Raw genomic sequence first — 22,390 nt, forward strand, 5'->3', positions numbered from 1 at the left:
GTTTTGATATAAATGTAGGTACACGTTTTCGTTTAATTGATTTCCGGGTGAATAGTAAAATAGGGACTTTCCTTCTTACAATGCACTCGTTTAAGTATCAACCTTAAATACACATAAGTAAAGAGCAATTAAAATGTCATGGCGATTCACCCTCCCTTTGCTTTAAAACACTCAAAGAGTCTCATCTCCTTATAGCAGTGTTCGCAAACTTTTTCTGTTCAAGGTACACCTGCCAAATCAAGAAATTTTAGAGGTACACCAAAGAAAAAGTTTATATAGTATTGATTTATTATTAAAATTAATACAATCTGAAAACATACATATCTAATGATGTTTAATGCGAATTGTGAGCCTACTTAACTGAGCACAGGCAAAAGTTTGTAGTAATCGTGGATAATTGTCTTCAGGCGTTGTCTTTTTTATTTAATAGAAGTCAGTCGAAAAGACCAATTCGCACGCTCTTCGCGCAACAAAGTACCTCGCTCGTATAGATTTCAGCTATTTCTAGGTGTGTTTTCTTCACAAAACTAGACTTCCGCGGCACACCAACTAATCACCAAGGTACACCAGTGTGCTGCGGCACACACTTTGCGGAACACTGCCTTATAGGATATTCTAAGATTTTCTCCTGTCTTTTTATAGGATTCTATTTCGAATGACCTTTTTTAATGTTTTTTTTTTTTATTTCTTCGTTTTTCCATTTCCCCATCATTTGAGTTACTCTTTAATCTACCTACAGTTGATATACTATAGTACTATTTGCAAGTCATTTTTCTCCTTGAGTATTTTTTATCATTTACATTTATTTCATATACTTATGTAGTTACAAGAGTTTTTTTTTAATGATTTAATTAATTTTCTAGTCTTTTTTTCTACTAACAATTTTAAAATTAATTATTTAATTCTCTCCATTAAAGAAACTAAGCTCTTGTGCTTGGAGAGGAACTTTCACTTATTATTTATTGTTTATGTTTGTGGATGATATAATTTATTTTTAATAAATATTATATATAGTATATTAGCGCATATTCCTTTAAGACCTATAGTTCTCACCAAAGCGTCGAAAAATCTTATTTTCCAAATCTAATACATTTGTCATTTTTGAGGAAAAGTTATTTTTAAAATACTCTCTTATATTTTATACCGATGTTAAGATATTATTCAATGTCTTTCATCGGATGACTTGAAAAAATATTTACATATTCAAATTGAAATTATTTTCATGGAAGACTGACTACCAGGCTTATACGTAAAAACTTGACCAGTATTTTAGTACTTATATATTTTCTCCTAAAATTCTGTTTTCATTTTAAGTATTTTTCTAGTACAGTGGTCAGCGCGTTTGGTTCCCGTGCTGCGGGTCCCAGATTCGATTCCCAGGTGGGGGACCAAATATTAATGATTTTATACTAATACTTATTTTGTATTATTTATTTATTATTTTATTTAAACTTCATGTACAAAAAATAAGTGCATTGGCGGGCTTATTGCTAAAAAGCAATATCTTCCAACCAATCAAAAATAGACTAGTGATATTGATAAAAACGTTTGATACCATTGCAATCAGAGGGTTGATAGTACTTGAACATTTAAATAACATTATATTATTTATTGATTCGGCATTAACTTTGTGGAATGACATGATTATTTTATTAAAATTAAACACTTGAATAATCCACTTTATCGAATTTTTATTTTATTTACGACTAGTTTCGAAAACGACAATTGTTTTCATCTTCTGGTACAAATTAAAACTGGTTTTAATTTGTACCAGAAGGTGAAAACAATTGTCGTTTTCGAAACTAGTCGTAAATAAAAATAAAACTCGATAAAGTGGATTATTCAAGTGTTTAATTTTAATAAAATTAAAAAAAAACAATAATTACAAAATATAATAATAAGGAAGGCATAGTAAAAAAGGAGTTTAGGGAAGGAGGTAGGGGGAAAACTAAGGGAGGATAAGGGAGGATTATCCTGAAGCACTGAGCTGATCATCTTTCTTTCGTACATTTAACGATCAAGGAACGCTGCTTATATGCGCTGTACTGCCCTGCGCACCATTGGGCGCGGAAAAAGGTTAGAAGAAGATTTTATCTGTATTTTGCATGCCTCATACTGTATAAATATCTCCTTTTGTAAATATGTACTTGTTTACTCATTCAGAAGAGAAATATACAGCTTATCGCAAATAAAAAAATAACGATTTTAAGAATAAAATTTTTTAAATTATACTGCGTAATACTTGTTACCACCTATTGTGGAATAGTTTTAGTCACCTTATTTTTTGGTCACTAGTACTTAAGTCCGCCTCCGTGGTGTAATGGTCAGCGTGTTTAGCTACCGTGCTGGAGGTCCCGGGTTCGATTCCCAGCGGGGTGAAAATAAATATTAACACTGTAATATTTATTGAATATTACCCTGAACAGGTTCCTGAAGCGCAAGAGTGATCACCTTGCATTCATGTAACTAATGATCAAGATAACACTGCGTCAATTCGATGCAGTGCCCTATGCATCATTGGGTGCGGATAAGGGTTATAAGTAAGTAAAGTAAGTACTTAAATTGTATAAAGTAAAAAGTTTTGAGGTTTTTTTTTAAACCTCGCCTTTGTTACATCGTGACAATTTGAGTTAAAGAGTGATCATCTTATAGCTCCATTAATATTTTTAGTATTCTTCGGATTATATGATACAGAATACTATAATAGAGAAGGGATTCTGTAAGTTTAAATTACGTAGCCATTTAGGAAAGGCATTTGGGTTCACCCTTGTTTAAAATAAAAGGTACTTACTACCTTGTAAAGGAATGAACTTTAATGGCAGACGCACCCTCCCGGCTGGAAGAGATGTTTAATTAGCAATTTAACCGCCCGGGAAATTAGCATTTTTGTAATTGCACAATAAAAGTTTTGTACCTGCGCAATACGCCCACACACTTCGAGTTAAATTCAACCCGTTTTACAAATAGGGACTTTTAATGCAAATGTCACTTGATTCAAATAACCAATTCTTTAACATCATTTTTTGCTGAATTTCGTCCAATTAATATATTACCTACTTTTTTCTGGAGGTTTTGATTTTAAAAAAATTGGTAATCCAAAAAACTAACTAACCAACCATCACGTCGCTTCCCCCCAGGGGTAGGCAGAGATAATAGAACGCCACTCCAATCTGTCTTTGCACACAATCTGCGCCTCTTCCACATTCATACATACACGCTGATTATTCCGACTCTTGACCTAACCACTTTCAAATATTTGAAATACTTGATCGTGCAATAATTCATTATATTATAATATGTAGGTTTTCTCGCATCTTAGTTGTTTGTATCTCTAGTCGAATAAAAAAAAATATAAAGTTAGGATTTTGTTTAAACTGGCTTACCTATCTCAAACATTTGATTTTTCTTAAGCCGCTCATGCTATAAATTAAAATAATCTAACACAGACATGTCGGAACAATGGATTTATGTTTTAATGTATTGTATAATGTCTCCAATTTAAAAAATGTTTAAAAACGTTGAATGTAAATTTACTGGGAACTTTATTAATTTTGTTTACCGCTGATATATTATATATATTTTTTTTTTCAATATTGTATTTTAGATCTTTAGTGTAGAGGATGTTTAAAAAATAACATTTTTGTCATGTTTCAGTGCTGACTAAGAAACTATTTAATAATTTCGTTAATTGACTCGGCAGTCAGTTTGTGGTAAAACCTATCCATTTTTAATTAAAATTTTACTTACTAAATACCACTTTTTCTTAAAATCTACTGGGACACGTGTTTCGATGCATGCCGCATCATTTTCAAACACCTTATGTGAAGCTAATTCAAAATTTTAGAGTTGTGTCCTTGGGACGTTGAAGGTTGAAGAGGGGTAGGGAGCTGTTTCTTATTTTTATTTATTTATTTAATTTTTATTATTTTTTTATTTCTATTTCTTATCAGTGGGAACATAGACAATAAGGGGGATGCTTTAGTCATTGTTGTATTATTAATTATGGGTTTATTGTTATTTATATTTTTATGAATTTTTATTGCTTCAGAATGTTGTAGTTTATGGCTTTTCGTTTAAATTAATTTTAGAATTATTACGTTATTGTGGTTGAATTTGTAATCATTATATATTAAGTGGTTAGCGAATTCAGAAAAATTATTATTTCTCAAACATAATTCATGTTCCCTGATTCTTGTTTTGAATTTTAAGTCATACCAATGTACGAACTTCCACATTCGCAGTATAATTTAAATATGCCACTATTGTCTAATATATTTCCATGATTTTTTTTAACTGTTTTAAACTATTAGTTAAACTATTAAATTTTTGATAATTTCGATATTTGTGTAAAATTTTATTCATTTACTAAATGAGAGTATGAATACGGGTATTAAACTCGGAGTGCCCTACTAATTGCTTATATTCACTTTTCCGAATGAATAGTTCCTATTTTTACTCCCCCATTTCCTTTTCCATATCTTTATCCCGTATATTCCATTTCCGTCGCAGGTCTGTAACACACTGCCCACCTTGCCATTGGTGTAATTAATTATCATGTTAATACTGCAACAATCTGATGGAGTGCCTGATGAACTGCATAAGGGTCAATGAAAGGATAAATGAATTAGCGTATTTAAGGCTGAGATCTCGAACTTGTCTCAAGCGTTCAAATCAGAATCCGTTCAGCCGCAGTCAGGGCTGCACGTGAAATTATATTGGATATTTTTTCTTTTTTAGAATATGTATGGGAAAAATATTTTCATATATTTTTAAACTCATTACCGTAGAACGGGGCTACTTGAACTTTGATGTGTTACTTGAGCCCAGTACAAAAAAATATGTATTTGGTCTACAATAATGAACGTATAAGTGTCACCTGTCAGGGAAACAATGAATCGTGTCGAGACGTTCATTATTGTAGACCAAATACAGATCTATTTTTTTTGTACTGGGCTCAAGCAACACTTCAAAGTTCAAGTAACCTCGTTCTACGGTACTTCTTTTCTTTTCAAAACCATACAATTATTTCGAAGTCGAACTTATTTCGTCAATGCATAAACGGTGTTTTAAGAAAATATCAATTACTTACGTAAAATTTTACCCGGATTTAGAGAAAATTATGTTGCGAATTAACAAATACCGTGAGTACCGGTAGTTTTAAGGTCAGCAGTCATGATTAAAGGACATTCATTATATTTTTCCGGACGTTGTTAGTACGAAGTACGTTGATGCGTATGTATACCGGAATCTCCTTAGAATCAATGTGTCTAAGAACAGTATGATGCTATAATCTTACGCCCTGAGATACGTTTTTTTTTTGTTTCGAGTATTCTCAGCGGGAGGAGATATAACTTACATATTTTTTTCTGGAATATTTTACTCACAATGATTTTTTTCTTGGTCCGCTGAACACGAGTGTGTTGAACTTTATGTTGCGATATATTGTGAACCAAAGGATATTATATCGTCTACATTCATAATAAATCATAAGTCACCGTTAGACTAAGCTTAGAGCTCTGTCGTTTTCTTGGCTCCTGGTAATAGTGATTGTTTATAGCGAGGTAAATATTTGCCGGTGGACCAAAATACTTTAACTGCTATTTGGACGGTGTTACGCATAAGTCAGTCAACCTTAAATATACCTTAAATTAATAAGACATGTAGGTTAGGTGTACCTGTATAGATATAGATATAGAAGGTATAGATTAAAAAGATAATGTACATATTTCTCGTATTGAATATTTTATTACAAAGTACTATGATACTGGCTGTGGTGAAAATATTGTAAACTTAAAGTATTTTTTCTTGAAATATGGCGCAAAAATGCTTTCTTCTAAAATATGTAAAACAAAAAGTTTATTGTTTTGTAATCTTATTAAGCATACAATGTATTATTAGATTAAAACCAATATTTTTAGCTTTTCCACTTTATTTTTATTTGACGGTTTTTTATCTCGGTAACGACGAAACCCGGTCGCTGGTCAAATAAAAATAAAGTGGAAAAGCTAAAAATATTGGTTTTAATCTAATAATATATTAAAATGCAATTCCATCACGGAGTATCAGTGGATAATATAAATCTATTAAAAAGCATACAATGATTCAATATGTGCATCATTCGTGACGTAACAGCTATTTGGCCGATCATATATTTTTTTCACATACCCAAATGTGTCTCTTGTAACTCGCATTAAAGTATTGTATCTTGCATTAAAAGCTCCAACGATCAGTTCCTTCAGCAGTGCAATGAGGGAAAAATACTTTGTTCTTTATGAAACTCTGTAAAAAGAAATCATTAATATAGTAACGTTACTTAGAGACCTCTAGAGCTCAAAGATGCCCTCCTTAAGCTATCCCGGGATATGGTACCAGGATGCTAAAATTTGGTGAATTTTTCTCAAACCACACGATTTTGTGTTTTGACTTGTACTCTCGACATTTTAGCCACCTTTTCAGGGACCTTCTTCAGACAATTTTACTTTAGTTGTCTTTTTTATAATTTTATTTTGCGTCACCCGGCCGATATTTTCAAAACTGCAATCTTTTCTGACATCCTGTATTTATGAACTTAGAGCTTATATACTATTAAACTTTTGTTTTATTAATACCACCATTCTGCCATCATTCTGATGTAAGGCTTCTTTGGCTCACTATGCTCTATAACACATACATACATATGTAGATACCATGTATCTAAGACCTGTTTTTATGGACGTACGCTCTTAATTAAATCAATTACCTCAAACCCCTGTGTATTTTTTTATGCATAAGCGTTATCGATACGAAAAAAGTACGTTCAGCTGGCTGGGCGATGTGGATCGAATGAATGATGAACGAATGGTGAGCCAGATTAAGCTTAAGAAGCAGAAGCTCGAGAAAGCCAGAATAAGTTATGGCATGATTAAATACTCTTAATTCTAGATAATGAACATGTTGGAAGTCGAAACAATCGGCATACATGTGGAAATCGATGCGTGCATGTTAAAAATGCGAAGCATGTCTTCAAAGACATAGTAGTTTTGCGATTTGTCTCTGCCTACCTCTACGGAGAAGCGATGGCGTGATGGTTAGTTAGTTAGTTATCCATTCAAACATTTTCTCTTGTCAATTTGTAGATATTTTTCTTTATTCTTCACTCACGACACATGTTTATCTCCCAAATGCCAATTATGCCGATATTTGAAGTCCACGTATCCATATAAGGACCAATACGTGATCATACTTTTCCTATTACACCTGTGGAGCCTTTGTTGTCAAAATGCATTGGAGCATTGATTGTATGATTCTAAAATACACATTATTACTATCGAAACGTGTCACCATCGCATTGCAAGAATAAGAATCAACCCATCTTTCAATATGTGACATTTTGAGAATTAAAAGTACCTATTGTGAAATATTACTGTTTTATGCATATTTATTTTACTTCACCGATTAATCAAATTATTTTCCCGTGTCATCCGAAAATGTATTTATTTTTATTTTTAAATTTTTAATTTATTTTTTAATTTTATTTAATATGGTTGCATTTTTAAACAATTTAATACAATTTTTCTTCATTCCTACTTAATACAATCTTATAATTTTAGTTGCGCTAAGCCTCTCCAAATAAGAGACTGATCTCTTGTGCTCAAGAGGGACTTTTTTGTTTTTTGCTCCAATTATCATGCAATACATTTAAAAAATATTACAGGAGAAAATATATATTTATGCGGTATGAGGGAGTTATCTTGTTTAGTTTTCTATTGTATAGTCTGTATATGTTTGTAGTGTTCGTTAAGTTTTTTGTTTTTTTTTTATTTGTCTTTCAATTTTTTTTGGGCCATAACCAGGACCCCAGTATGAAAATAGACACGCCTTTTGAAGTAGATAATATACAATATATTAATGAGTTACTTATGTATTTACATACTAACTGAAGGGTACGTAATTTCTCAATCGTATTTATTGTAATTAAAGTGAAACTCCCACATAGTTTCTGTGGCAAAGATTTGATTTTCTGTAACAGTAACCCCGTTTAATTTTCAACACGACTTGAGTTTAAAGTTTGTTAATTGCTTTAGTGGTAGACTATCGTACTTAACACAAAGGAGGTATCTACATTCGAAGAAATTAGTAATTTAAATTAATTATAACTTTTATTGTTATTCGAACACAGTCAAAATGTTAATTAAAATAGATTGGCGGATAAAACAAATTGTATATAAGAATAATGAATTTTATAGTGTAATACTGTAATTTCAAACCAACTAATGACACTTCGCAAGCCTTGTTAAAACTTAACATAAAAACCTCTAATCTCTGTTGAGATATTTTTGAATTTTTTGTTAAAATCCTATGTGGGGTTAAATTTAATATTTAAAAGGTGAAAACACTTAAAATGTTGAATTATTTTTTTATTTTTTTTATTTGAACTTTATATGTTTTGAAATTTTCAGATTTGGGCTATGATTTCATAATGAACCCTAAAGTATTTATACATAAGCAATCATGTGCCGGGTTGTTGTCCCGTGGTTAGTGTCGCGGACTTTTATGTCACAGATTCTCGGTTCGCATCTACCCTACCACAATTTGATGCCTATTTCTAATAACGAGCTGTTGCGGCTCACAGAAATAGTATGAAATTGAAATATTTGTGTTAATAATAAAAACACAAATATTTCTCTTTTTTGAAAAAAGTTGCTTTTGCTTAATATTTAGACATTCGTATTTTTTCGCCTGTTCATTAGCTGTAGTTAGTTTTAAAAGGTATTAAACTATATAACATGGCGGATATGCAGTGGTGTAGTGCCAAATTAAACGTAATAGTACCGGGTTTTACAGCTAAATTTTCTCGAGATATATCTTACGTTTCTTGAGTTATAATTAGTTTACTAAGCATGCAATTGTGTAAAATATTAAATTATACTATTTCAGCTAACATTTTTACTAGTCGGTGCTACATTTTTAAGATTTTGTATTCGTATTATTATAAATACGTATTTTTTGGGACTGCTATGCTGACAAAAATTAAAGTAAAAACCGGAGCACGCCTTGGTTTGAAAAAAGTGAAGAGCCCACTACACCACTGCAGTTGTGGCTTTATTTCCTGAACCGATCTCTTGCAAAGAACTACAGATATGAATGAACGTAAAAACGCGAAAATTCATGAAATTTCATTTACGCCTTCTACGCTTAGTACGACAATATATCCATTAATATAAATTAATAATATTTCATGTTTAATGTCTGACAATCTTGTTAAAATTTGTTTTGATTTAATTACAGGATATTCTGGACGCTCGACTAGACGGGAGAGTGGATGAAATGATGAAACAAGGACTTGTGAAGGAGTTGACCGAGTTTCATGAGATGTACAATAAACAAAGGATTATCGATGGAAAGTGAGTATTAACATAATATTGAGACTTCAATGAACTGAAAATATAGAGAATTAACAAATAAATAATGAATGAGAATAAATCATTCCATCACTGACTACTACACTTGTTTTAAAGAAACAATTTTTTGTCAGCTCGAAATATGTATGTATGTAGGTACTAATGATCCACTTTTCATTCCGATTTTCCCTATACACTTGTGTGTGTTAATTTATATATATACAGTATCTACTCAATGAATTAGGGCCACGCAGAATTTCGCGCAATTTCTCAATTCAAACAGGAATAACTCAGAGAAAACCTTGAATAAAACAACATTGAATTTTATTTACACATGAACACTTTATTACGCTTAAATTATGCATATATTTTCATATAAATATAGTTAGTATTTAGTATTTCCACCTTTGGCAGAAATAACTGCCTCAATTCTTTTTGGCATACTTAAAATGCACTGTTTTATCATGTTTTTTATTTCTTCGTCTTCTGACCAAATTTTTTTAATATTTTTTTTTTGACAGTCTACTGTCGGATTTGGAAATGAGTATACCTTATTTTTTAACATGCTCCATACGTTTTCTATAGGATTAAGGTCCGGAGAATTTCCAGGCCAGGGGAGCAAAGGCAGATTTTTGTTAGACAAAAATTTTGTTATTGATTTAGCCCGGTGGCAAGGTGCCCCATCCTGCATGAAGGTGTATGGACCTTCTGTTGGGTCGAGTGTATGGTAGAAGGGCAATAAAATTCGTTCGAGGACCTGCTTATAGGAATTTTGGTTCATTATTCCTTCCACGAAAAACAACGGCCCAGGTAAATTGTTAATAATACATGACCATATCATTGTTGCAGGGGGGTGTTTGATAACTTTTACCACACAGGCCTCATCGTAACGTTCCATTGGTGTTCTCCTGACGAATCGACGGCTCTCTGTCACGGCTTCTAACCGGTACTCATCACTAAAGATGACCTGAAAAATAATGAAAATTTAAGTTTAATTCAAATATATAAGTTTATTTACTAAAATGATATGTTGAAAATTCAATTTAAATAAATACCTTTTTCCAATCATCTACCGAGTTATTTCGATGTAGCCTGGCCCATTTTAATCGATCCGCTTTCATTCGTGGTGTCAATTTTGGTACTTTTACAGGGCGCCTGCATTTCAGATTTACTTCGTAAAGACGTCGCCTCAGTGTTGATACCGATATATTTATACCCTCTTCTTCCAATTTTATTTTTAATGTTTTTGCTGATGCACTACGGTTTTCTAAGGCACTTTGAACGATTTTTCGATCAGTCCTCGGTGTTGTTTTTCTAATCCTACGACAGTTCTTTCGCCGATTGCTGGTGGCGGGTGACTGATTTTTTATTGATTTTGAAATTTAGTCCACTGTTTGACGAGAAACGTTTTCTTTTTTTGAAATTTCTCTAATAGATAGTATTCTTAATTTCAGTAGCACTATAACACTAGACTTTTTTTCCTCGGAAATATCTTTACTTTTTCCCATTTTGTCCTTTTCAAAAAAAACACTTGTGTTTACAAAAAAAAATTATACTTTATGAACTAAAATTAAAAATTAAGTTTTTTTCACAAGACACGATAACTATATAACTTCTCTGAACAAAACAACAACCAGAACTCAAGAAACTTCACTAATAAATAAGATAGGACTATTTTTTGAACTTTCAACTATCTGTCTACCTGTGCTAATTAGGGACCTTTCTCAGAAAAAGGGTTTGAAATTTTATAAAGGCTTAAATAATCCAGGTATATTTTACATATTATTGAAGGTAATATACATGATATTAGATGTCAATAGAAAACTTAAAGTATTTATGTAAAATAAATATAATAATCCAAAAGATTTCAGAGTATTCAAAAAAATAATGGGTGGCCCTAATTCATTGAGTAGATACTGTATATATATATATATATATATATATATATATATATATATATATATATATATATATATATATATATATATATATATATATATATATATATATATATATATATATATATATATAATATATAAATATTCGTGTAAAACACATTTATATTTATTCTGATCCCCCTGGGAATCGAACCTGAGACCTCCAGCACGTTAGCCAAACGCGGTAACCGCTATGCTATGGAGACGGATAAACGTCTGATCTTCCAAAACTTTATCCGCACCCAATGGTTCATAGGGCACTGCATTTTATTGACTCGGTGTTATCTTGATCGTTGATTACACGAAGGCAAGGTGATCACTCCTGAACTCCAGAGACCAGTCCAGAGTAATATTAAATAAATATTAGAGTGTAAAATCACTAATACCATTTGATATTAGTGATTCCTCCCCCCCTGGAAATTGAACGCTAACCTAACGCCAACACCTCGGAGGTGGACAACGTCTGATCACTGATCACATATACTTATTTTTCCTTGATGTACTCGTATCACGTGCTTTGGGAACGACTTGCATATACAGGAATTATGATAGTCTTGAACTATGAAATTATTAGAAAATTCGTCAGATAATGTGCAGAGAGAGTGCAAGCGCAGGAATGGTCCTCTTTCATTCATTATTCGGCGCCTGCGTGCGCTTCCCGGATGTTGGCTTGCACCGCTTACGGATCATTTCCCGCCAGCTACTTGAGGAAGTTTCAAAATGTAATGCGCGGCCATTTTGAATATTTTACGGCCGAGGATCTTCGCGTTCAATTACCCGCAGACGGCGGTTTCGTCTTTTTATCTATGGTAGAGCGCCACGAAAATTCGATTCGTCCCATCGACTCTAGTAATACAAACGTATCAATATTATTTAGCTTTTCTTTCTACCGTTATTAAAACGCGACATTGCTTTTAATTGAGCATCAAAAGAAAGGAAAGCAGTTATATTAAGAAATAATATTTTCTTATTTATGATAGGTTAAAAAATGGTTTGCCATAAATATGGCTAAAACGCTTCCGAGAGATGAAAATGAAAAAAATACATACACATAACAATAAAAAGACTTGGCACGATCATATCAATCAGAACCTAAAAATGTTTTTTTTTAAACATTTTTATTTATTTAAATACTAATATGTGACCTGCGGTTTTTGCTAACATTATTTTTAATATCTTCATACTACTACTACCATCACGCTATTTCCCCGCAGGGGTAGGCAGAGAGGATGGAATGCCACACTCTTCTGTCCAGATATATACTCCTCGCTTCCCTCGTATCCATACATCTAGTCATACATGCCCTCCGATTATGCAGACTTTTGACACCACCAGATTTTAGGTTCTGATTGATCTGATCGTGCCAAGTCTTTTTATTATTATGTTTATGTATTTTTTCATTTTCATCTCTCAGAAGCGTTTTAGCCATATTTATGGTAAACCATTTTTAAGCCCATCATAAATTATTTGTGTTTTTGTCTATAACATATTTTTCGTATTAAACATAAAAATACTTGTGCATGTTTGAATACTTGTATATATGTGGAAAGCTTTAGAAAAATTCACCGCTTGACACTTAAATTAACCAACGATTTTGCCGACTATAATATTAAGCATACAAAGTATGAATGAATAATTCTTAAGTATCGGAACGATTATATTCCCAGGCCAACCAACCAGCGTGACAGTCTCCCATGTGTTATTTTCAAATGTGCGTATGTAAAACAATACATACTTATTTCATACGTAATATTATAATGTTTGTGTTTACCTTGACCTATTGTATCACAAGGAATGTAGCCTATTACCGACACGATTTTCTATTGTTAAATTTAAATCAAAACGTAATATTTATTTATTATCTAAGTTTATTTAAAAAAATCACAAAAATATCTCTTAGAAATTGGCCATTTTCTTACTAACTGAAAAAAAGTTTAGTAAAATGGAGTCTGTCCCGTTAACAGTTTCGCGAATCAGAGTTAAGTTAAATAAAAATATTACTTTTAATTCATATACATATATAATGAGAATACACATAAAGTTTTTAGTATCAAATCATGCAGAAACTAAATAAGTACATGTTTCTTCATAAATGGTTGAAATATTAAATAAAATTACAATTTTATAGAAATATAGATACCCTTCAAAATTTTTATACAAATTTTCAAATAAAACCATATTTTCATTCAAATAACTTTGATTTTCCTCTAAAATAAAATACTTTTTTTTTCATTTAAGTTACTTAGTAAATACCACTATTTCTTAAAATCTATTGTGCCACGTGTTTCGATGCATTCCGCATCATTTTCAAACACCGCATCACTATGCTAAGTAATAAGTTTTATGTGCGTTACTAGCCATTTTTTAAATAAAATTAAATTCATTCAGATTGTCAGACAAAAGTTTAATGTGCTGAAAAGTGACGGTAATAGGTTATGTTACCTAAGGGTAATCAAAATATGTCGTACACATTCAATCAAGGATGAACTTCTCCATACCAAACCTCAAGCAATTACGAACATCTATTTTATGTGTCAAATTATTTATTTCAATTATAATTTTGCGTAGTTAAAATTTAAATCGATATATTTCGTTCGGAAATTTTGATCAGACTAATAACTTTGCCATAAGTATGGTAAACACAAATATTTTTATTGTAACTGCAGACAGTTGGTAGAATTCCATATTGGATTGATGGGTAATATATCCAAAATTAAACAAGGTTTATTTGGTTGAATTCTACATTATTTATGTATATGTTAATACGTGACGCGTTTCGTCGTCTTAGGACATTATCAAACACTTGCTTGATATACATAAATAAATGTAGAATATAACCAAATAAACCTTGTTTAATTTTGGATATATTACCCACAAACAAATATTTTTACTTACTTTTAAAAACGCATTTTCCTAAAAAAATATAAGAATAACGCAATTTATAGTAATTTCTTACCATTTAAATATAATTGGATGAAATAGTCCAATGTATTGAATATTTTGATTTCTTTCAAATATTTGTGCACAAATACCGGATTAAATCCCACAACTTATTAAATAATATATATTACAAGGACTTATACGCAATTTAAACAAGCGACCCCCGTAAAGAGTAAAAAAAATAGGCAGTTGGCATAAGTACTGACTCATTTGCTTTCTTTTATTTGGTGACTATTTAGAAATACTATATAATCAATCTGCCAAAATACATAAAAATTATTTTATTATATAAAATGCAGTTCCACCAAGAAATGTCAGTACAAAATTTAAAAAAATATATGTATTTTGGTACTATGAAAATACAACAATAGTATAAACATGAAGTATAATAAACATATTTAAACACGTTTATATGATGCAGTGCCCCATGCACCATTGGGGTGCGGGTAAGGGTTTGAAGAAGATTGAAGAAAAACATATTTTTTTGTGAATATGAGAGAAACAATCGTTTTAAATATATTAAAATATAAATACCTTAATATTATTTATTGATTCGGCATTAACTTTGTGGAATGACATTTTAATTAAGTACCTTAAGGCGAATCAATCGCTTGTTATCAATAAATCATGTTCTTGTCCTGGAAAAATGATCATCGTGAGATTTCTTCCTATGTAGGTACCTCGTGTTTTATTTGTATAATATATAGGAGCTTTCTTCGTGTAGGTAATCGCTCTTCATCTCTTGTTTACACCGCAAGAATAACTATATTTCGCGTAAGTAGGTAGGTACTTACTGCTCATGCACACTGTTATTTTTGTATGCGTAAATATTTTGCGCCATGCTTATACTCGAATCGCATTACAGCACAGTACATACGCAGGTAGGTACATGTTTTTTTCATTCTCATATTCTCAGTGACGTTACAAAGCGCCATTGTTTTGTTTTTATTTGTATGCACTCAATCCGACGACAATGGTTGTGGTCAGTTGGTTTTGAGCAAACTGCAAGTTATTACCCCAGGTCATATTCTTAAACCCGACTCTTAATTTATAGTTAACTTTAACCGATAGATTTCGTCTAAAAATGTGCGTGTTTAAAAATCCGGTTTACGGCTAAACGTACGTCGGTAAAAACGTTCCGTTTTATCCCAGCGATCGTGACCTCGAGCTTTTGCCGGGAAAGCCATTTTCACCCTCGTAAAGTCTGCGCAGTGGACGCATTTTGGTTGCAATGGCAGTTCGTCGTTACGCCTTTTTAAATCTTGACATAAGTATGGTGTATTAATCTGTTACGATTTCAGTCGCTTTCTACTTCTTGTGTTAACTTTATACTAAACATACTGGCGTGCTTCTCAACAGGGGCGCATTACCGCGAGCTTTTTGCATTTTACTATAAGCAGACGGACAATATGTAAATTTAAAATTGATATATTAAATCCTTATTTATCATGAATTAAAAATCAATAGTAAATTTTTATGTGGTTATATTTTTATTTCTAATTTTAAATTTCACATGGTAAATACCATTATTTCTTCAAACCTATTGTGACGCGCGTTTCGATGCATTCCGTATCATTTTCAAACACCAGTATCAAAATAAATTTAATATAATAGTGGTATTTCCCAAGTGAAATTTTAATTAAAAGTGGATAGATATTACCGTAAAGTAACTGCCGAATCAATCAATCAATAAAATTATGTTTTCTTTTTAACTATGAAACACCTTTGCCTATAAACATTATTTATTTGTTTTCTTAGGACATTTTAAAACTAACATGAAGACTGAAGATTTTCAAAAGTATTATCAAACAAATATTAAATATGTACTATTCATATATATGTCTTCTTTTTTTATTCAGCCTCCACTCGTTTACGAGTGACTTTAAATATTTTCACGTTTCTTATTTCCTTTAGAAAAAATAAATAAATATTATAAAGACTTGCTGGAACATAATAAAATAAGATTGCTGAGTAATCTTGTTCTTCGTCGTTTTTGAAAGGTATTACCCTAGAACATTCGAGAACATTTCTAATTGAGAGTCGTTCTCTTTTTCTCTTTTTCATCCGTATAAGAGATCAAATAATCTCCAAAACAAGGCTGTTAAAACTGGCATTCTTGATAGACCTAACTTCTAAATTTATTTGAATTAATTTGGAATTACAAAGAAATTAAAATAAAAAAACTATCTAACATGGTTTCGTCGAAACGAAACGATTTGACTCATAAAAGATTCAAAATATGAGATTTGTGAAACCGTTGATTTATATACTTACAATTATTGTATACAAGAAAATATTGGATCAAATTGAAAAGAGATTCGCAGACATCAAAAAGGTTATACAATTGCGGTTTCATGTCAGCACCGTTAAGTACGAACGAAGATAATATTTTTGGATCTTGCTCAAAATATCACAATACTATTTTCAATGGAAAAACGTCTATTCCGAATTTCATCACGCTCTGGAAGTACATATTTATATGATTCTAAATGTTCACATATGAACTGAATAAAATAAACATGTTTTGACAGATAACCGCCGCGACGACTGCAACAGGTTATCAACCAAATTATATGCAAATTGCCAACGGTGCACAATGTCAAACGTCTCATTAAATTTAACATTCAAATACAATGTATTTGAAGAGAATATTATAAATTAAATTAAATATAAATATACATACATATTTATATTTAGTTTTTTTTTTAATACAAAAATATTTGTTTCAATGTAATAAGGATTTTAAAAAATCTTGTAAGAATCGTGTTAGGAGATGATCGTCCGAAAATTCAATCTCAATATGATGAAGAACTCTGGAAACTGGACCAAAATTTACAAATTTTACTCTAGATGTTGCCTATTTTGAAGATAAAAACGTTGTGTTCTCACTTGTGACATATATGTATGTAATATACACTTTCTGGAATTTGAGTATTTCATGTATGTATTTGTCAAACATGGGTTAATTTTTTTATGTTACACAGCGTTTAAAGTGATCACTTAAACCAGCTGATAATTAATGGCAAGTAAACCTAGTAAATATCAATCTTCCATATTCCCAGTTCAATGGATGTCATCATCATTGTTGAAATATCAATAAAGATCTTAATGATTTTTGGTTATTTAATTATAAAACTTTAATTTATTATAATGTACCTTGAAAATTTCTCATTTATTATAAAATCCTAGATACAAATAAACACCATCTGAATATTATTTTTTGACATCTCATCAAAGATGAAGAAGAATATGGAAGTCTGGGCATTTACAGGGCTGACGACCGTCATAGGCTGGTTTAAGTGATCACTTTACACACGTGTAACATTCACCAATTCTGCCCATTATTGACAACCACAGTACTAAAATTCTTGGAAGTTCTATATATATATATATATATATATGAACCAATTTAGAAACCTTGTTCTTGAATCACTAGAACTTCACTAGAGACATCTATTGGTGAGATGTAAAGAAATGTTGTAAACCATTTGAATAAATCATTTAAATATGTATTTTATAAATCACTCTATGTCCGTATTACTCTGGTTGGCCAGAATTTAAAATGGTACTAAATATTGCATAATATCACTAAGAAATCTCATTTTTCTCATGAATACCACCCTGAAGGATTGTAGGACTTCCTTACAAACAAGTTGAGGCCACCACTGCCGTTGTTTCACATGGATCAAATTTCATTTTGTCCACAGCCAACCTTTGTATATGTATCTACTTATTGCATACTCCTATATAACGAGGGGATAATATTATCCTCTACTCTGAAGTTGCATATGTTATTGTTATTGCATGTAAGTGTTTAAGCAAGTACATGAGGCTGATTTTTTTATTTATTTCACAAAGAACAATACTTCCCTCCTTGAATTTGATATATCGCTCACTCCTTTCAAGAACGTCATATCAAAAAACTTGATTTTTCAGGAGAACATTTTTAAGTTTGAAAATATAATACAATGTATTCAAAATAAATATCAAGCCACTTATTGAACTTTTTACTGTGCAACAGTTCTTTTTAAGTAAAACCTGAAGGTTTCTTCTCCATTTGAAAAATATTTAGTAAATTTGAAAAAATTTGAAAAAAAAAACAAAACCTTTTCTTCAAAATGCAAAAACAACACTTTCTGCCCTGTAGCGGGTAAATATTAAGATAAAAATATGCCTCTTTTGCTGGGATATAGTGCATTTTTTGGGCATTCCGAAAACATGCACAACTGAAAATTGACAATTTTTGATTTATGACGTTCTTGAAAGGAGTGGGCGATATGTACATTTGAAGCAAATCAGTTTTTATTGTTTAACTCCTCCATCTTAGGTTATTATAAATTGTTTATTTACAATATAATACTGAATTTTGAATAAGGATTAACAATTAAATTTGAAATACAGTTGTTTATGTGTCCCTATAAAAAGTCATCTTACCATTAACCATTAGGCATTATGTAATGTTTATATTACTGTATGTGTGTCAGTTATGTACGATTGAATTAAAACAGAATTAAATAAATACTTCTTTAAAAGAAGTAGTTACTTTATATGGGTTTCGGATTTGATCTCTTAAAGCTAATCACGCCAATCATGAAAGAATTTGGTTTCATATTCCTAGCTTCTGATGTATTTGGCATCAGGTAACTGAAAAAGTAACAGTAACCCATTAGGCACATCTCTAATATGTGTATAAAAGCAACAGCGTTACAATATTTTCATCAATCGTTGTATAATACTTACAAAATGTAAGAAAATTACCGTTTTGTGCTTAATTAAGATATATCTTGGATACATAAAAATTTATACGATTGATTTCATTATGGGAAAATGAAAAAGATTTTTTTTGATTTGAATGTCTCTTAAAAAGTACCTATAAAAGCTTCCGCCACATTCACAGATGTCAAAACTTGTAGATTCCATTCGAACCCATCTCAGTAGGTACCGATTTTCAATACTAACTACTAATAATTTTTATTAATAATAACTTTTTAAAATATACAATAATAGTATATAATCCAATACAAGCCCATATTTGTTTATATGAAAAATTTTAAAATCTTAATATTCATTTATGCAATTAAAAAAATGTGAAAATATTTCATTGCTAAATCATATTCTGAAATTGATGAATTATTTATTGTTGTTCCAGGCCGACTGATTATACTAAAGGAATATTCCAGTCCATCGGTTTCAAAGAATTCCACGAGTATTTGATTCTAACTGAAGATGAGCGGACTACAACTCATGGGCAGAAAATGTTTTCTGAAAGTTTACAGAATCTTAAAATTGCCACAAAAAGATACGCCAGGCGACAAAACAAAATGGTTAAGAACCGCTTTCTTGGATGTCCAAATAGACAGGTACCTATTGTAACTACTTAATTATTTATGTGTAAATGGGTAAGTTAGTAATACACATATACGTAAATAGTCCATTATTACAAAATCATATTACATACATTATTAATTTTTTAATTGATGTTTTTTTCTTCATTTTTTAATGATTTAAATTGCTTTCACTATCGAAGAGTAATTTTTTTTTTTTTTAAATTCTAAAACAAATGCCCATCAAATAGAGCATTTCAACTCTAGCATGGAACGAAGATGAGATTGGCAATATCTGATTATATTTTAAGTAGCAGAATAAGAATTTTGGATTATATTGAAGTAGAATTAAAAGTAATATATTTAACATAATATTAATATGCAATACAGCTTTTGGTCAGGCTCAAACATTGTAAAAACGGTAATATGCATCTTTAATATTGTGTTTATGTATTCCCTTAACATTGTAAGCTACATAAATACGTTTACAAAAAGGGTTTGTTGACATACTTTGGTGAGTAAGTTTTTGTTGAGAATGAATATAAAATGAATGACTCAATTTTATTCAGGCATCATCTTTTTAAACTCAAACCATGTTAGTACTACATATAGATAACTGCCCTAAAGCTTTAAGAAACTGTACAAAGATGTCAATGCAAGTCATATTATTATTTTTATTTATGACTGGTTTTGAATTGACAAGCTGACAAAACTTTGGATGGTGGGGCAATATTCACAGAAAATTTTTATTTTCTCTTTACACATTGTTTCCGGGAAACGCTTAAAAGCGTATTTTACTTACTGTTAGTAGAGCGGGAGACGCTTATAAGCTTTCTATTTGCTTACTTTTGGTACAGCGCGAGATGCCAAAAAACATTGTACAGATCGGAGTTGCGTTTTCGATTACTTGTGATTAGTATACGGCCCTAATTAGGGTTGGGGTTGATAAAAAACAACAATGTGTTAAATAACATACATATTTTAATGGTCGCAATAATTTTTAATTTCGTCATATAATTCAGCATCTTATACTTACTGATCTTATGTATTTCAATTTGATTTCAGGTGCCACCAATTTATAAATTAGATACCAGTGATGTTTCATTATGGAATGAAAATGTTTCTCAGAAAGCATTACAAATAGTTGAAAACATTTTGAATGATACTGAATGCCCTATACAACCGGAATCATTTGTTACTGGAGTCAGCTACGTCGATGGAAATAATCCAAATGCATCTCATTTTTGTGATACATGTCAGAGAGTCTTCATTGGAGACCATCAATACAAGATACACATGAACTCAAAGAAGCATAAAAAACAGATAAAGAGATTATTAAAATCTGTAAATTCTCAAGAAAGTAATAAATCTTTTACTAAACCTGATGGAAGTAGCAGTTTTTAAAACTGTGATACCCTGTAACCAAAATGGAAAGCTAAAAGTATTACATTTTTGCATCCAAATGATTTATGGAAAGTTTTAATTTTAGAAAGCAAAAAATACTCCTTGGAGTATTAATTTTTTTATTTTTTCAATAACAAAAAACAAATTCAATAAATCTTCAATTGATGGTCGACAAAATTTAAGACTAAAGCGCCACAAGTTATGAGATTCATATAAAACCAGACGTATTCAAAACTATCTTACTAACCATCATGCCGCTTCTCCGCAGGGATAGGCAGAGAAAATGGAATGCCACACCAATCTGTCTTTGCAAACAATCTTTGCCACTTCCACATTTATGCATCTTCTCATACATACCCGCCAATTATTCCGACTCCTGACCTGACCACTTTCAGGTATTTGAAATACTTGATCATGCCAAGTTTTCCTAGGCCTTCCTGAGCTTCTATTATCAACCACATTCACCTCATAAATTTGTTTCACTATTCTTTCTTCACTCATTCGTTTCATATAAAAGCCTAGAGAGATAATTTGATAAATTGTATAAATAATTAATTTTATTTCTAAGAATCACTTCCAGGATCGATATTCTTGTGACTTTTCATCTAATTTATTGTGCATACAGCAAAGGTAAAAAAAACAGTATTTTTTTAGCATTGGCCATTTATTTATTTGCTCGGTGACTGAATAAGGACTGACAATGGTCAATGTGGGTTTTTTTTTTAACGGTCGTTAGGTAGTAAAGTTATAAAAATAAGAAAGGTTTCTAGACTCACTCTACAATTATATAAATTTGCAATGTTACATTTCAGATATGGATTAATTTCATCATATTATGTATTTAAACAGACCACAAGTTCTCTTAATAAAAATTATCAATATAAACATTTGATTTTTCTGTGTCTTCTACCCTGTTTATTCAACTTGCCTGGAATTGCAGTGTTAACACATTGTTTGCAGGCAGTGTTTTCATCAACAGTGACCCTGATTATACTCAGTCTGCACCCGACCCTCAGTATACTAATCACAAGTAACCACAAACTTAATTCCGATATGTACAATGTTTTTTGGCGTCTCTCGTACTCTTCCAAAAGTAAGCAAATAGAACGCTTTAAAGCGTCTCCCGCTCTGTACCAACAGTATGTAAAAGACGCTTTAAAAACGTTTCCTGCAAACAATGTGTTAAAATATATTCTTCTTCTTCAAACCCTTATCCGCACCCCAATGGTGCATAGGGCACTGCATCATATAAAAGTAGTGTTATTTTGATCATTAATACATGAAGGAAAGGTGATCAGCCCTGCGCTTCAGGTACCAGTCCAGGGTAATGTTGAATAAATATTAGAGTGAAAAAATCATTTAATTTTTTTGTCCCCCCTTTGAAATTGAACTCGGGACCTCCAGT

At 31.2% G+C, this 22,390-nt stretch overlaps 1 protein-coding gene across 1 annotated transcript in view; it reads left to right on the forward strand.

Moving 5' to 3' along the window:
- Positions 1 to 22,062, forward strand: part of LOC148308629 (tRNA dimethylallyltransferase-like) — a 52,649-nt gene extending 30,587 nt beyond the window's left edge. The window contains exons 2-4 of the mRNA XM_088261422.1: positions 9,268 to 9,383; positions 19,407 to 19,617; positions 20,647 to 22,062. Coding sequence (XP_088117548.1) covers positions 9,268 to 9,383; positions 19,407 to 19,617; positions 20,647 to 20,985 — 666 coding nt within the window. The 3' untranslated portion in view covers positions 20,986 to 22,062. The remainder of the gene's footprint in view (positions 1 to 9,267; positions 9,384 to 19,406; positions 19,618 to 20,646) is intronic.
- The last annotated feature ends 328 nt before the right edge of the window (positions 22,063 to 22,390 follow it).

This window comes from Brachycentrus maculatus, unplaced genomic scaffold (genome assembly GCF_059751285.1).
Source record: "Brachycentrus maculatus isolate JH-2025_06_01 unplaced genomic scaffold, ASM5975128v1 h1tg000154l, whole genome shotgun sequence".
Classification (NCBI taxonomy): Eukaryota; Metazoa; Arthropoda; class Insecta; order Trichoptera; family Brachycentridae; genus Brachycentrus; species Brachycentrus maculatus.